Below are 16,782 nucleotides of genomic sequence, written 5' to 3'. Positions count from 1 at the left end.
CCCCCCAGCCACGGGGGGTGACACGGCGCCGGGTGTTGGGGACACTCCTGTCCCCCGCCCTGTGCCGTGGGGGATGGGCTGGCACCATCCGCTGTCCCCGTGTCCCCCGGGGGCGGCCGCCCCTCCCCCGCCCCGCGCTGCTGATGACGTTTTTAATTAATGAATTAATTAAATAACTCATTCATTAACGGGGGGGTGGGGGGAAGGGGGGGAGACGAAACTGTGAGTGACGGTGACACCGCGGCACCGTGACATCGCCACACCGCGACTGTGATCCCGGGGCCACCGCGCGGGCCCCGTGTCCCCTGTCCCTGTCACCCCCCGTGTGACCCTGTAACCCCCCCCCCGTGTCCCTGTCACCTGTCCCTGCCACAACCTCGTCCCGTCACCCCCCATGGCCCTGTCACCCCTGTCCTTGTCACCCCCCACGTCCCCTCACCCTGTCCCTGCCACCCCGTGTCCCTGTGACCCCCGTCCCTGTCACCTCCCCATGTCCCAGCCACCCTCCATGTCCCTGTCACCCCCTGTCCGTCACCCCTGTGTCCCTGTGATCCCCCATCCTTGTCACTCCCCCACGTCCCCTCACCCTGTCCCTGGCACCCCCCGTGTCCCTGTGACCCCCTGTCCCTGTCACCCCCCAACGTCCCCATCACCCCCCCGTATCCCTGTCACCCCAATGTCCCCGTGTCACCCCCTGTCCCCCCCCAGTTCCAGCCCCAGAATAAAGAGCTTTTCTATTCCTGCTCCAGCCGCGGCCCCGTGCGGAGGGACCCGGGAGGGGACACCGGGAGGGGACACGGGGAGGGGACACGGGGAGGGGACACGGGGAGGGGACACCGGGAGGTGACAATCAGAGGGGACATTGGGAGGGGACAATGGGAGGGGACACCGGGAGGTGACACCGGGAGGGGACATTGGGAGGGGACACCGGGAGGGGACACCGGGAGGGGACACCGGGAGGTGACACCGGGAGGGGACATTGGGAGGGGACACCGGGAGGGGACACCGGGAGGGGACATTGGGAGGGGACACCGGGAGGGGACAATGGGAGGGGACAATGGGAGGGGACATTGGGAGGGGACACCGGGAGGGGACAATGGGAGGGGACATTGGGAGGGGACACCGGGAGGGGACAATGGGAGGGGACACCGGGAGGGGACATTGGGATGGGACACCGGGAGGGGACACTGCGGTGTCACACACCGGGAAACCTCCCCCCCCATCCCCTCCCCCTCCCCATTTTAAGGCCATTTTCACCTTTTTCCGCTTTTTTTTGGTTGGTTTTTGTCACTTTTTATTTCGCGGCCGTTCAATTCCCCGCGTGAAAAAATAGCTCTGAGCCCCTCCCCCACCCCCCTCCCTCCCCCGCGGGGCCCCCGCCCCTCCCCCACCCCCCGGGGGCCCCCCCCGTTTGGCACAGCCCCTCCCCCCCCCTTTCCTGAGTCAGAGACCCCCCCCAAAACGGGGGGCAAACCCCCCCCCCAAAAAAAAACAACCCCGGAGACACGGGGGGGGGGGGAGGGGGGATTGCACCGATCCCAGGGGAGGGAGGGGGGAGGGTCATGAATATTCATGAGGTGTTAATAAATAGTAATTAAAGAGGGGGGAGCTCGTTACAGCGCAGCCCGGGGGGGGGGAGGGGCTGGAGACCCTCCCCCCCAAAAAAAGCACGAGGCGATGGGGGCCCCCCCAGACATGCAGCGAATTGGGGGGGGAGGGGAGGGGGCGGCCAGGGGAGCAATTAGTCCTCATTAGCATCTCATTTGCATAGGAGTCATTGCATAAGGCTCCCGCCGCGCCGGGGGAGGGGGGGGAGAGGGATGGGGGAGGGGGAGGGGAGGACCCCGATAAATGGGGACCCCCCGAGGGGGGAGGGGAGGGCGGGTTTGGGGCGATTCAGGGGTTTGGGGGGGTTTTTTGCATATAACAATAAATACCGGCGGCTCGGACATGCAGACATGCTGGTCGGGGGGAGGGGGCGCCCAGGGGGGCCCCACCCCCAAACTGCTGCCCCCAGGGACCCCCCCGGGGGGGGGAGAACAGGTTTGGGGGGGTCCCGGCCCCCCCCAAAGGGGCAAGGCCTGGTTTGGGGGCTCTGGCCTGGTTCTGTTACCATGGAAACGCAGCCTGGCCTCGCAGTGAGCATTCAGGCCTAGTCCTGTTACCATGGAAACGCAGCCTGGCCTTAGTGAGGGCTCAGGCCTAGTCCCGTTACCATGGAAACGCAGCCTGGCCTCGCAGTGAGGGCTCAGGCCTAGTCCCGTTACCATGGAAACGCAGCCTGGCCTCGCAGTGATGGCTCAGGCCTAGTCCCGTTACCATGGAAACGCAGCCTGGCCTTAGTGAGGGCTCAGGCCTAGTGCCGTTACCGTGGGAAACGCAGCCTGGCCTCGCAGTGAGGGCTCAGGCCTAGTCCCGTTACCATGGAAACGCAGCCTGGCCTCACAGTGACGGCTCAGGCCTAGTCCCGTTACCATGGAAACACAGCCTGGCCTCGCAGTGAGCATTCAGGCCTAGTCCCGTTACCATGGAAACGCAGCCTGGCCTCGCAGTGACGGCCCAGGCCTAGTCCCGTTACCATGGAAACGCAGCCTGGCCTCGCAGTGAGGGCTCAGGCCTAGTCCCGTTACCATGGAACGCAGCCTGGCCTCGCAGTCAGGGCTCAGGCCTAGTCCCGTTACCATGGAAACGCAGCCTGGCCTCGCAGTCAGGGCTCAGGCCTAGTCCCGTTACCATGGAAACGCAGCCTGGCCTCGCAGTCAGGGCTCAGGCCTAGTCCCGTTACCATGGAAACGCAGCCTGGCCTCGCAGTGACGGCTCAGGCCTAGTCCCGTTACCATGGAAACGCAGCTGGCCTCGCAGTGACGGCTCAGGCCTAGTCCCGTTACCATGGAAACACAGCCTGGCCTCACAGTGAGCATTCAGGCCTAGTCCCGTTACCATGGAAACGCAGCCTGGCCTCACATTGACGGCTCAGGCCTAGTCCCGTTACCATGGAAACGCAGCCTGACCTCACAGTGAGGGCTCAGGCCTAGTCCCGTTACCATGGAAACGCAGCCTGGCCTCGCAGTGAGGGCTCAGGCCTAGTCCCGTTACCATGGAACGCAGCCTGGCCTCGCAGTGACGGCTCAGGCCTAGTCCCGTTACCATGGAAACGCTGCCTGGCCTCGCAGTGACGGCTCAGGCCTAGTCCCGTTACCATGGAAACGCAGCCTGGCCTCGCAGTGAGCGCTCAGGCCTAGTCCCGTTACCATGGAAACGCAGCCTGGCCTCGCAGTGGGGGCGGTTTCCCCCATCCCCCCCCATTTTTGGGGTGACGGTGCCACCCCAGGGGGCCAGAGGGGACACCCGGGGCCATCGGCGCGTCCGGCGGCTCCATTATTGCTTGGGGGGGGTGTGGGGAGCCCGGGGGAGGGGACACACGGGGGAGGGGACATCGGGGACACACACCAGGCGAGGTGACACCATCGGGGGGGGGGGAGGGGCTCCCCAAGTCCTGAGTGATCATGGAAAGGGGGGAGGGGACACACACACACACACACACACACACACACACACGGGGGGGGAGGGGAACAACAGGGACACCCCCAACCCCCCCAAAACAGGGGCGGGGTTGGAGGACCCCGAATTTGGGGTGGGGGAGGGGTGGGGGGGGGGGACACACCCAGTCCAGAAAGTGCAGTGCAGCCTTTGGGGTGACCTCGGGGCGGGGGGTCCCCTCGTCACCCCCTTTCACAGTCTCTTCGGGGGGCACCCCTCCATTTTTTTGGGGGGTGGGGGAGGGGTCTGTCCCCAAATTCACCCCTCCCCCACACCGGGGTGTCCCCCCGCCCCCATTGCCACTGATGAGTTTTCTCCCCATTATTTTTTTGGGGGGGGAGGGGAGGAAAAGGGGGGGTGGGGGAGGGGAAAGGGGCGTGGCCGCCCCCTCGCCACCCCCCCCTCAGAGGATGGAGGGGATGGGGGAGCGGGGGCGCCGGGGGGGGCTGGGCGAGCTGAAGGGGGGGGCGGCGGGGGCCACCCGCACCCCCGTGATGCTGTTGAGGCTCCGCGACTTCTCGTAGCCTTTGGGGGGGAGGGGGAGAGAAAAATTGGGGGGAGGGGGTGTCAGAACCCCACCCCCCCCAAAAAAAAAATCGCCCCCAAAACCCCTCCCCCAAACCCTCCCCACCCCCCAAAATGGGACACCCCTCCCCCCTCCCCATCCCCTGGGGTTTGGGACGTCCCCCCCCGCTCAGAAATTGGGGACCCCCACCACACCCCCAAAGATTTGGATCCCACCCCCCCTCCCCCCCCCGCGATTCGGGACCTTCCAGGAAAACGCCCCCCCCCCAAGGGATTTGGGGACCCCCCACCCAAAAGCTGGGACCGCACCCCCCCGGGAATTTGGGGACCCCCCTCCCCCAAGGGATTTGGGGACCCCCTCCCCCCATCCAAGGAAATGGAGACCCTCCCCCCCGAAGATTTTTGGACGCCCCCAAAATCTTGGAAGTGTGGGAAGTGGGGACCCCTCGGTTTAGGAAATGTGGGGCTCCCACCCCCCCCCCCCAAAGGATTTTGGGGGTCGCCTCCGCCAAAATTTGAGCCCCTCTCCCCCCTAAGAAATTTGGGGACCCCCCCCCCGGGGTTCTGGGGGGGCTGGGGGGGGGCGGTCTGTGAGCGGCCAAGCTGGGGGGGGTGCCCCCCCCAAAAATTCGGGAGAGCTCCCAGATGGTTTTGGGGGTCTCCGGGTATTTTTGGGGGGATTCCTGGGTATTTTTGGGGTCTCCCGGGTGTTTTTGGGGGGGCCCAGGTGTGCCCCCCGCCCCCAGTGAAGCAGCTCCCAGATGGTTTTGGGGGTCTCCCGGGTATTTTGGGGGGATTCCTGGGTATTTTTGGGGTCTCCCGGGTGTTTTTGGGGGGGCCCAGGTGTGCCCCCCGCCCCCAGTGAAGCAGCGCCGCGGTGCGGAGGCGGGCATTGCGCATGCGCAGCGGTGCGAAGTGAGCGGGGCCGGCCCCGCAAGGGGGCGTGGCCAGACCCGGGGAAAGGGGGCGGGGTTATGAGCGAGGGGGGCGTGGCCAGGGTGAGGGCGCCCCCTCCCGGCTGACCTGCGGCGCCCGTCGGGGGGTCTCAGGCGGTGACGAGCGCTGGGGACAGAAGGGGAGAGGGCAGGGGTCACCCCGGGGCTGGGACCCCCCTCTGGGGACGGGGACCCCCCCACTATAGGGACGGGGACCCTCTTAGAGGGTTGGGGACCCCGCTGTGGGGACAGGGAACCTGGCAGGGGGGTCAGGGACCCCCTAATGGGGATGGGGACCCCCTAATGGGGACAGGGACCCCCAGCTGGGGACAGGGACCCTCTAACGGGGGACAGGGACCCCCCTAATGGGGACAGGGACCCTCTAAGGGGGACGGGGACGCCCTAATGGGGACAGGGACCCCCAAAGTGGGGACAGGGACCCCCAGTTGGGGACGGGGACCCTGACGCGGGCCCCCCTTGGCACGGGCGGAGCCCCCTCCCCAGCCAGCCCCGCCCCTTGCACGCGCGTGTGTGCAAGGGGCAACCCAGAGCCCCCCAGCGCCGGGGGGGTCTGTGCCAAGCTCTGCCCCCTCCCCCCCCCTCCCCCGGCCCCCCTCCCAGTTCTCCCAGTTCTCCCAGTTCGGGGGGGAGGGGACATGCAGGGAAAAGGGGGAGGGAAGATTTGGGGGATCCCCCCCCTCCCCGCCCCCACCACCCCAAAAAGGGTTTCTGGGGTACCCTGGGGAATGAGGGGGTGGGGGGGAGTTTGGGGGACCCCCCCCAAGGAGAAATGTGTGGGGGGGGGGTCGATCCCCTCAGGGGTATTGGGGTGACATGGGGGGGGGGATTTGGGGACCCCCAGGATATGGGGGTGCCCCCGGGGGGGGGGGGCAAAATTTATACCCCCATAATCTTGGGGGGGGTCCCGGGGGGGACTTATCGGTAACCCCATGATCTGGGGGTGCCCCGGGTTTTTTTTTTTGGGGGGGTGGGAGGTTTATCGTCACCCCCACACTGTCGGGGCACCCCCGGGGTTTTTTTGGGGTGGGGGTCCCGGCACCCACCTTTGCGCAGGGGGCCCGGTGTCGGGGGGGCGGCGCGTAGTCGGGCCCCAGCAGGAAGCAGGCCCTGTCCCGGCCGCAGCGCTCGCCGGCCCCCGCCGGGCCCCGCGGCGTTCGGGGGGCCGCCGCCGCGCTCCTCGGGGGACAGCGGCTGGTCGATGGGGGGGACAGTCCTCCTGCGCCAGCGCCGCCCGGCCCGCCTCCCCGTTGGGGCGAGACTCTGCACCGGGAGAGGGCGAGGGGGGATGGAATTGGGATGGGAAACCCCCCCAAAATGGGGGAGAGACCACCCTGAGATGGGGGAGAGACCACCCCAAAATGGGGGCAGAGACCACCCTGAGATGGGGAGAGACCACCCTGAGATGGGGAGAGACCACCCCAAAATGGGGGAGAGACCACCCTGAGATGGAGGAGAGACCACCCCAAAATGGGGGAGAGACCACCCTGAGATGGGGAGAGAGACCACCCCAAAATGGGGGAGAGACCACCCTGAGATGGGGAGAGACCACCCTGAGATGGGGGAGAGACCACCCCAAAATGGGGGAGAGAACCACCCTGAGATGGAGGAGAGACCACCCTGAGATGGGGAGAGACCCACCCTGAGATGAGGAGAGACCACCCCAAAATGGGGGAGAGACCACCCTGAGATGGAGGAGAGACCACCCCTGAGATGGAGGAGAGACCACCCTGAGATGAGGAGAGACCACCCCAAAATGGGGGAGAGACCACCCCAAACAGGGGGAGAGACCACCCCAAAATGGGGGAGAGACCACCCCTGAGATGGAGGAGAGACCACCCCTGAGATGGGGAGCGACCACCCTGAGATGGGGAGAGACCACCCTGAGATGGGGAGAGACCACCCTGAGATGGGGAGAGACCACCGCAAAATGGGGGAGAGATCACCCTGAGATGGGGGAGAGACCACCCTGAGATGGGGAGAGACCACCCCCAAAATGGGGGAGAGACCACCCTGAGATGGGGGAGAGACTACCCTGAGATGGGGAAGAGACCACCACCCAAAATGGGGGGGGATTGGGATGGGAAACCCCCCCAAAAAAGGGGCAGAGACCTCGCCCCCCGAGATGGGGGAGAGACCCCCAAATTGGCAGAGAGAACCCCCCCCCCAAAACGGGGGAAGAGACCCCCCAAGATGGGGGAGATACCTGCCCAAAACAGGGGGAGATACACCCCAAAATGGGGCAGAAACCCCCCCTGAGACTGAAGACATACCACCCCAAAATGGGGGAGAGACCACCCCTGAGATTGGGGGACATACCACCCCAAAATGGGGGAGAGACCCCCTGAGATTGGGGACATACCACCCCAAAATGGGGGAGAGACCCCCCCCAAAATGGCGGAGAGACCCCCCAAAAAGGGGACCAGGACCTCCCCAAAATGGGGCAAAGATCCCCCCAAAAAAGGGGGCCAGGACCTCCCCAAAATGAGGGAAGAGATCCCCCCAAAATGGGGCAAGAGATCCCCCCCAAGGCTCCCCCCAAAATGCTCCAAACTCCCCCCCAAAATACCCCCAAACTCCCCCCAAAATGCTCCAAAACTTCACCTGAAATCTGCCCCAAATATCCCAAAACTGGCCAGAAATGTTCCAACTCCCCCCAGAATGCCCCAAACTTTCCCAAAGTCCTCCCGAAATGCACAGAACCCCTCTGAAAACACCCCAAACGCTTCCCAAAATGCCCCAAATTCACCTCAAAATATCCCAAAGTACCTCAAACTCTCCCCAAAATACTCCAAACTCTCCCTAAAATACCCCAAACTCCCCTCAAGATACACCGACCCCTCAAAAATAGCCCAAATCTCCCCCCAAATATCCCAATTTACCCCAAACTTCCCCTAAAATGCACCAACCCTTCCCAAATGCCCCCCAAAATACACCAAAACCTCCCAAAAATACGCCCAAAACCACTCCTCAAAAGCCACCAATCCCCCCCAAAGCCAAAATTCCCCCCAAATTCACCAACCCCCCCCCGAAACTCACCCAAGGTCCCCCAAAACTCCTGTAACCCCCCAAAAAAATCCATCAAACTTCCTCGAGACCCCTCCGAACTCCACCAAAATCCCCTAAAATCCACTCAAACCCACCCAAAATCCACCAAAATCCCCTCGAACCTGTTCAAAATCCACAAAATCCCTCCCAAACTGTCCCCAAACGCCACCAAAACCCCAAAAATCCCTGAAATCCCCCAAAACCCAACCTGTACCCCATAAAACCGACTAAACCCCTCCAAGCTCTACCAAAACCCCCCAAAACTCATTAAATTTCCCTCCGAAACTCCCCCAAATGCCCCCAAAACCCGTCCAAACCCCCCCAAGATCCCCAAAAACCCCCCACATTCTCCACAAACCCCTCCAAAACTCCCCCAAACCCAACCCAAACCCTACCAGGATGCCCTAAAAGCCCCTAAACCCGCCCCCAAACCCTACCAGCCTTCCCTAAAATCCCACCCCAAACCCTACCAAGACCCCCCAAACCCTCCTAAACTCATCCCAAACCCACCCCAAACCCCCTAAACCCACCCAAAACCCCCCCTCCAAACCCCACCAAACCTCAGTAAACCCCACTAAACCCACCCCCAAACCCCCACTAAACCCACCCCAAACCCCCCTGCAAAAACTCCCTAAACCCCACTAAAACCCCCATAAACCCACCCCAAACCCCCTGCAAACCCCACCAACCCTCCCCAAAAACCCCCTAAACCCACCCCAAATGTCCTCCAAACCCCACCAACCTTCCCCAAACCCCCCTAAAACCCACCCCACCGCCCCCACTAAGCCCACCCCAAACCCCACTAAACCCACCCCAAACCCCACTAAAACCCACCCCAAACCCCACTAAGCCCACCCCAAACCCCTCTAAAACCCACCCCAAACCCCACTAAACCCACCCCAAACCCCACTAAGCCCACCCCAAACCCCACTAAGCCCACCCCAAACCCACCTCAAACCCTTTCCAACCCTCCCCAAACCCCCCTCCCCGTTCTCAGGGCTCCCACTCACCGGCCCGGTTGATCTCCACCACCTCCTCCTGGGCCAGGGGACAGGCCGGGGGTCTCCGGGCGCCTCGGGGGCTGCCGGGGGCGTTGGGGCCGGAACCCGGCGACCCATAACCGGGAGAGCCGGGCTGCGGGGGCCTGGGGATGTGTTTGTTCTTCTTCTTGGGCAGCTTCTGCTTGGCCATGGCCAGCGAGTAGTACATGCCGAAGTTGTTGACGATGACGGGCACGGGCATGGCGATGGTGAGCACGCCGGCCAGGGCGCACAGCGCGCCCACCAGCATCCCCGACCACGTCATGGGGTACATGTCCCCGTAGCCCAGTGTGGTCATGGTCACCACGGCCCACCAGAAGCCGATGGGGATGTTCTTGAAGTAAGTGTGGCGGCTGCCCGTGACGTCGTCGGGGGTCGGCGCCGATGCGCTCGGCGTAGTAGATCATGGTGGCGAAGATGAGGACGCCCAGGGCCAGGAAGATGACGAGCAGCAGGAACTCGTTGGTGCTGGCGCGCAGCGTGTGGCCCAGCACGCGCAGCCCCACGAAGTGCCGCGTCAGCTTGAAGATGCGCAGGATGCGGACGAAGCGGACCACGCGCAGGAAGCCCAGCACGTCCTTGGCCGCCTTGGAGGACAGGCCCCTGAGGCCCACCTCCAGGTAGAAGGGCAGGATGGCCACGAAGTCGATGATGTTGAGGCTGCTCTTGATGAAGTCGCGCTTGTCCGGGCAGAAGCTGACGCGCATGAGGAACTCGAAGGTGAACCACACGACGCACAGCCCCTCCACGTAGGTGAGGAAGGGCTCGGTCTCCCACCTCCACGGCCACCTGCGTGCCCGTCTCGTTGCCCGTGGTCACCGTCTCCGTCTTGTTGATGACGCGGTTGAAGGCCTCGTGCGTCTCCAGGCAGAAGGTGGTGTGATGGAGATGAGGATGAAGAAGAGCGAGGCGAAGGCCACGTACTGGGGGACGGGAGGGGAGGGAGGGGGGTCAGGGGGGGTGATGAGACCAACCCCCCAAAACACCCTCGGTGGAATTTGGGGTTCTGAGCCCCCCCCCAAAGTCACTGACAGCCCCAAATATTCTTGGGGGGTGGTCAGGGGGTGATGAGACCCCAAAAAAAACCCCCAAACCCCCCCCATGAAACACCCTCAGTGGAATTTGGGGTTCTGAGCCCCCCCAAACCACTGACACCCCCAAATATTCATGGGGGAGGACGGTTGTTTGAGTTCTGACCCCCCCAAAGTCACTGACACCGCCAAATATTCATGGGGGGGACAGGGGAGAGGTCAGGGGGTGATGAGACCACCCCCCAAAAAACCCCCCCATGGAACAACCTCGGTGGAATTTGGGGTTCTGAGCCCAACCAAAGTCATCGCCACCCCCCAAATATTCATGGGGGGCGGGCCCAGGTGTCCCAGTGACTCCCAGATTTTTGGGGGACCCCCCCCCAAACACCGAACCCCAATAGAATAATGGGGGAGGGGGGGCTCAGATATCCAAGCTCCTGACCCCCCTCCCAGTGAACTGAGCCCCCCAAATATTGATTGGGGGGGGGGCTCCTGATGTCCCCCCTAAAACCCCACAGAATAATTAGGGGGGGGGGGACCCCCAAGAGTCTCATTTTTTTGACCCCTCCCCCAAATCACGCTGAAACCCCGAATAATCACTGAGAGACCCCCCCCAAAAATCACTGACCCCCCCCTCCCCAAAATTCCCTGAACCCCCAGATGGATCCCCCCCATAAACTGACCCCCCCCCATAAAATATAATGAGGGGGGTGGGACATGGGGGGACATTTGGGGGGGGTTGGGGACACAAAATTGGGGGTGGGGGGGGGACACACAGAGGCCGGGGGGGGGTTGGGGACATTGGGGGGGAGGGGACACAAGTTGGGGATATTTTGGGGGGGGGCTACAGAGGGTTTTGGGGACACGGGGGGGGGGGGGCAGGAGATATTTGGGGACGCCGAGGGGGACACAGGGGACACGGGAGGGGGGGCGGATCTAGGCCAGGCGGCGAGGGGGGGGGAAATTGGGGACACGCGGGGGGGGTTTGGGGGGGACACAAGGGACACCGGGGGGGGGGATGTAGGCCAGGCTTGGGGGACAGGAGGGGGGGCCACGCGGGGGGGGTGACACGGGGGGAGGGGGGGCCCCTGGGGGGGGAGGGGATGTAGGACAGGCCGTGGGGGGGGAGGGGGCACCGCAGTGCGGTCCCGGCTCTCCCCCCCCCCTCTCCCCGTCCCCTCCCCCCCCCCCGGCCCCGCTGCGGCAGGATCGGGGCCAGCGGCTGCGGGGGGGGAGGGGGGGGACAGCGGGGACATGGCGGGGGGGACACGGGGACACGGGGGGGACACGCACAGCGAGCCGGACCCCCCCCAAAAACACCCCCGTGTCCTCCCGGTGCCTTCCCCCACACACACACACACCGTGTCCCCCCATCACCCCCTAGTGTCCCCGTGTCCCCCCCCCTCCCCCCAGTGTCCCCTCAGGGTCCCCGCAGTGTCCCCAAATATTCTTGCGGCCCCTCACAGCCCCCCCTCCCCCCCCCCCAAATCAGCTCGGAGCCCCCCCAGCGCCTCAGAGCCCCCCCGAAAAGCCCCCGACCCCCATAAACCTCATCAGGAGGGTCCTGACAGACCCCAAAAACCCTCCCAGAGACCCCAAAACCTCCGCACAGACCCCCCTAAACCCCTTCAGAGACCCCAAAACCTCACTCAGAGACCCCCTAAACCCCTCAAGACTCCCTAAAACCCCCCTTAAAGCTGCTCTGAACCCCCTCAGAGACCGAAATCCCTTCAGAGACCCCTAACCTCCTCACAGACCCCAAAACCCTCTCGGAGCCCCCTAAATCCCTCCAGAGGGACCCCAAACCTCTCCCGGCAGCACGCGAGCCCACGGGAGCCCCCCCCAAAGACACCCCAAACTTCCTGAGGGATGTCTTAACCCCCTCACAGAGCCCCAAACCCCCCCAAAAAAGCCCTAAACCCCTAAAATGCCCTAAACCCCCCCAAAAATGCTTTAAGCCCCCCAAAAAACACCCTAAGCCCCCTCACAGAGCCCTAACTACCCCTCAAAAACGCTCTAAACCCCCCCCAAAATGCCCTAAACCCCCCCAAAAACCGCCCCAAACCCCTTCAGCCTGAGAGCTGCCCACTGCAGCCCCACTAAAGCCCTCTGACCCCCTCGGAGCCCCCCCAGGAGCCCCCCCAGAGTCCCCCTGGATTCCCTCAGATCCCCCCCTAACCCCGTCACCCCCCGAGATCGCTCCAGCACCTCCTAAACTCCCTCGGGGACGTCCTTAACTCCCCCCCCGAGACCCCCTCAGAGCCCTTCTAACCCCCCTAAAACCCTCAGAGCCCCACGAGAGCCCCTCGAACTCGGCCACGTGCCCCCCCCCAAACCAGCTCAGCCCCCCCAGGACCCTCTCAGAGATGTCCTAAACCCCTCCAGAGTTCCCTAAATTCCCCTAAAACTCGCCCTAAGCCCCCCCCCCCCACGACCCCTCACATCCCCCCTAATCCCCCCTGGGAGGCTTTTAAAATCTTCTGGCCCCCGCCTAGAGACCCCCTAAGCCCCCCAAGCCCCCCGAAGCCTCTCGCAGCTCTATTGACCCCCCTCAGAGATGTCCCCAAAGCCCCTCAGACACCCTGAAACCCTCTCGTTAACCCCCCCGAACTCCCTCAGTGATGCCCCAAACTCCCCCAAACCTCTTCAGAGCCCCCTAAACCCTCTCGGAGGCGCCTCAAGCCCCCCTAGGGCGGCTCGGAACCCGCTCACGGCCCCTCGTGACCCCTTCAGGACTCTCTAAAGGCCTTCGGAGTCTCCCTGAACCCCTCACAGACCCCAAGACCCCCTCGGAGCTGCCCCAAACCCCTCAGAGCTGCCTAAAACCTCTCAGAGATGCTCTACACCCCCGAAGAGGTGCCCTAAGCCCTCTCAGAGCTGCTTTAAACCCTCTCAGAGATGCCCTAACCCCCCCTGACACCTCCTAAACCCCCTCAGAGATGCCTCAAACCCTCTCAGAGGTGCCCTAATCCCCCTAAGAAATGCCCTAAACCCCTCAGAGGTGCCTTAAACCCTGTCAGAGACGCCTTAAACCCTGTCAGAGATGCCCTAAAGCCCTTCAGAGATGCCCTAAACCCCCTCAAACCCCCCAAATCCCTCAGAGATGCCTAAAACCCCTCAGAGATGCTCTAAAACGCCTCAGAGCCATCCTAAACCCCCTCAGACCTCCTAAACCCCCTCAGAGCTGCCCTAAACCCCCTCACACCCCCTAAACCCCCTCAGGGCTGCCCTAAACCCCCTCAGACCCCCGAAACCCCCTAAGAGATGCCCTAAACCCCCTCAGGGCTGCCCTAAACCCCCTCAGACCCCCGAAACCCCCTAAGAGATGCCCTAAACCCCCTCAGACCCCCGAAACCCCCTCAGAGATGCCCTAAACCCCCTCAGGGCTGCCCTAAACCCCTCAGACCCCCTAAATCCCCTCAGAGATGCCCTAAATCCCCTCAGGGCCGCCCTAAACCCCCTCAGACCCCTAAATCCCCTCAGAGATGCCCTAAACCCCTCAGACCCCCTAAATCCCCTCAGAGATGCCCTAAACCCCCTCAGGGCCGCCCTAAACCCCTCAGACCCCCTAAATCCCCTCAGAGATGCCCTAAATCCCCTCAGGGCCGCCCTAAACCCCCTCAGACCCCCTAAATCCCCTCAGGGCTGCCCTAAACCCCCTCAGACCCCCTACCCCCGCCTCAGAACCCCCTTTCCCACCCCCCCCCCTCAAACTCCATCCTAGCACCCCCCCCCCCCAACCTTTCCTCACCCCATCCCACGACCCGCACCCTTCCTTGGAGCCCTTTTTCCCCGCTCACCCTGGCCATCCTGGACGAGTAGGGATCCTCGAAGAGCGCCCAGAGGCGCGGCCGCCAGCGCCTCCACCAGCCGGCGGGCCTGCCTTCCTCCAGGCACAGCCGCTTGGGCTCGGCCGGCTCGGGCGGGCCGGGCCCCTCGGGGCTCTCGAAGCTGTCCAGGGCCTCCTCGGCGTCGCGGTGCTGCCGGTAGTTCATCCAGCAGCACGCCTCCACGTCCGTCTCGTCGATGCCCCAGAAGGCGAGCTCCTCCTCGAAGAGCGGCCCGCACACGTCGGCCGGGCAGTGCAGCTTGCCGGTGCGGTAATAGTTGAGCACGTAAGCGAACACGGCCGGGTGGCGGTCGAAGAAGAATTCGCCGGCACCGGCATCGTAATCGAAGCGGGCGGCGGCGCCCGGCTCGGCCAGGCCGGCCAGGCGGGTGCCGGGCAGCGTCTGCAGGGTGCTGCGGTAAGTCTCATGGCGGACGCCGCCGACGTTGATCACCACTTTGTCGCGCTCGGCTTGCCAGCCCATGGCGACAGGCGCGACAGGAGGAGGGGGCGAGAGTCGCGATAGGAGGAGGGGGCGAGGGGAGGGAGAGGGGACGGCGGGTGCCGCATCCCGGCGCGGCGGGGCGGGCGCGGGGGGAGCGCAGGCGCGGCGGGGACGCGCCCACGCTGAGGGGTGGACACGCCCACGCTGAGGGGTGGCCCCGCCTACACGGAGGGGAGGACACGCCCACGCTGAGGGGTGGCTCCGCCTACACTGAGGGGAAAAAGCCCGCCTTTATGGAAACCACGCCCACCTCGAGGGGAGGACACGCCCATTGTGAGGAGAGAACATGCCCACTCTTGAGGGGAGACCACGCCCACGTCGGGGGAAAAAGCCCGCCTTTATGGAAACCACGCCCACCTCGAGGGGAGAAGACGCCCACCGTGAGGGGAGGACACGCCCACTCTGAGGGGAGGCCACACCCCCACACAAAAAAGCCCGATTTTTATGAAAACCACGCCCACTCTAGGAGTGGTCACGCCCATATTGAGAAACAAACACCGCCTTTATGGCAACCACGCCCACCGTGAGGGGAGAAACCACGCCCCCCCGAGGGCAAGCCTCACCCACCCTGAGGTGCGATAGTCGCGATAGGAGGAGGGAGAGAAAGGGACGGCGGGATGTGTGTGGGCTGCGGGAGGCCACGCCCACACTCAGGAAAAGCCGCGCCCCCCACGAGGCCGAGAAGAAGCCGCGCCCACAGCGAGGCGAGGCCACACCCACTGCAGGGAAGCCCCGCCCATGCAGGTGCCCACAGCGGAGACTCCGCCCCTCCATGTGAGGAAGCCCCGCCCTCCCTCAGGCCCCGCCCACAAACAGGGAATTGGGGGTCGCGGGGAGGAAGGAGCGGGTGTCACTGTCACTTGGGTCCCCCCGAGGAAGGAGGCGGGACCAGGAGCTCCCAAACCAGCAGCTTTATTGGAGCCCCCCCGAGGGGACCCCGACATCCGGGAGGGCCGGGTGACGGCGGGGACACCCTGGGGACACCAGAGGTCCCTGCGTGGGGACACGGGGGTCCGGGGTGACAATAACCCCGCCCAAAGCGGACCCGGGGGGTGACAATGAGCCCACCCAAAGGGGACCCGGGGGGCGACAATGTCCCCACCCAAAGGGGACCCGGGGGGTGACAATGAGCCCACCCAAAGGGGACCCGAGGGGTGACAATGTCCCCGCCCAAAGGGGACTCGGGGGGTGACAATGTCCCCACCCAAAGGGGACCCGGGGGGTGACAATGTCCCCACCCAAAGGGGACCTGGGGGGTGACAGTGAAGCCACCCAAAGGGGACCCGGGGGGTGACAATGTCCCCACCCAAAGGGGACCCGAGGGGTGACAATGTCCCCGCCCAAAGGGGACTCGGGGGGTGACAATGTCCCCACCCAAAGGGGACCCGGGGGGTGACAATGAGCCCACCCAAAGGGGACCCGAGGGGTGACAATGTCCCCACCCAAAGGGGACCCGGGGGGTGACAATGTCCCCGCCCAAAGGGGACCCGGGGGGTGACAATGAGCCCACCCAAAGGGGACCCGAGGGGTGACAATGTCCCCACCCAAAGGGGACCTGGGGGGTGACAGTGAAGCCACCCAAAGGGGACCCGGGGGGTGACAATGAGCCCACCCAAAGGGGACCCGGGGGGTGACAATGAGCCCAGCCAAAGGGGACCCGGGGGGTGACAATGTCCCCACCCAAAGGGGACCCGGGGGGTGACAATGAGCCCACCCAAAGAGGACCCGGGGGGTGACAATGTCCCCACCCAAAGGGGACCCGGGGGGTGACAATGTCCCCGCCCAAAGGGGACCCGGGGGGTGACAATGTCCCCGCCCAAAGGGGACCCGGGGACGTCCCCAAGAGTCCCCGCTGAAGGGTCCCAGCCGGGGGTGGCACTTGGGGACACCGATGTCCGGACGGGGTGGGGGCGGGGGGGGGGGTGACAGAGCCATGCCGGGGGTCCCCAGAGTGGTTGTCACTTGGGAGGACACAGACATTGATTGGGTGGTCCCCAAAGGGCGGGCGGGTGTCCCCGCGGGTGTCCCCGGCGGTGTCCCCGCGGGTGTCACTTGCTCGGGGCCAGCCCCACCCGGTTGTGGTCGCGGTCGAAGACGGCGTAGTGGCGGGCGAGGAAAACGTCGCCGAGGATCCAGAGGGGACCCGCGGGCGGGGGGGACATCCAGCGCCATGAAACCGCTGATACACGTGGGGGACCCCCACTGCGACACCTGGGGGGACGCGGGGACACTGGGAGGGGTGGCAGGGGGACAAGGATGGGGGCAGGGGGACGAGGAGGAGCGGGGGGGGACATGAGGGACAGGGGGGACT

At 64.7% G+C, this 16,782-nt stretch overlaps 1 protein-coding gene across 1 annotated transcript; it reads right to left on the bottom strand.

Annotated features, from left to right (window-relative positions):
* Nucleotides 1–3,145: 3,145 nt before the first annotated feature.
* LOC136305557 (potassium voltage-gated channel subfamily C member 1-like) lies at nucleotides 3,146–14,505 on the bottom strand. The gene is given in 10 exon segments (XM_066208827.1): nucleotides 3,146–4,065; nucleotides 6,065–6,086; nucleotides 6,089–6,190; nucleotides 6,192–6,227; nucleotides 6,229–6,281; nucleotides 9,077–9,479; nucleotides 9,481–9,879; nucleotides 9,881–9,985; nucleotides 9,988–10,029; nucleotides 13,938–14,505. Coding segments are annotated over 10 exon segments (1,797 nt in total). The 5' UTR covers nucleotides 14,451–14,505; the 3' UTR covers nucleotides 3,146–3,943.
* Between the last annotated feature and the right edge of the window lie 2,277 nt (nucleotides 14,506–16,782).

This window comes from Chamaea fasciata, unplaced genomic scaffold, assembly GCF_029207755.1.
Source record: "Chamaea fasciata isolate MVZ Bird 193981 ecotype frontalis unplaced genomic scaffold, bChaFas1.0.hap1 SCAF_484, whole genome shotgun sequence".
Lineage (NCBI taxonomy): Eukaryota > Metazoa > Chordata > Aves > Passeriformes > Sylviidae > Chamaea > Chamaea fasciata.
This window is presented reverse-complemented; position numbering and strand designations above follow the sequence as displayed.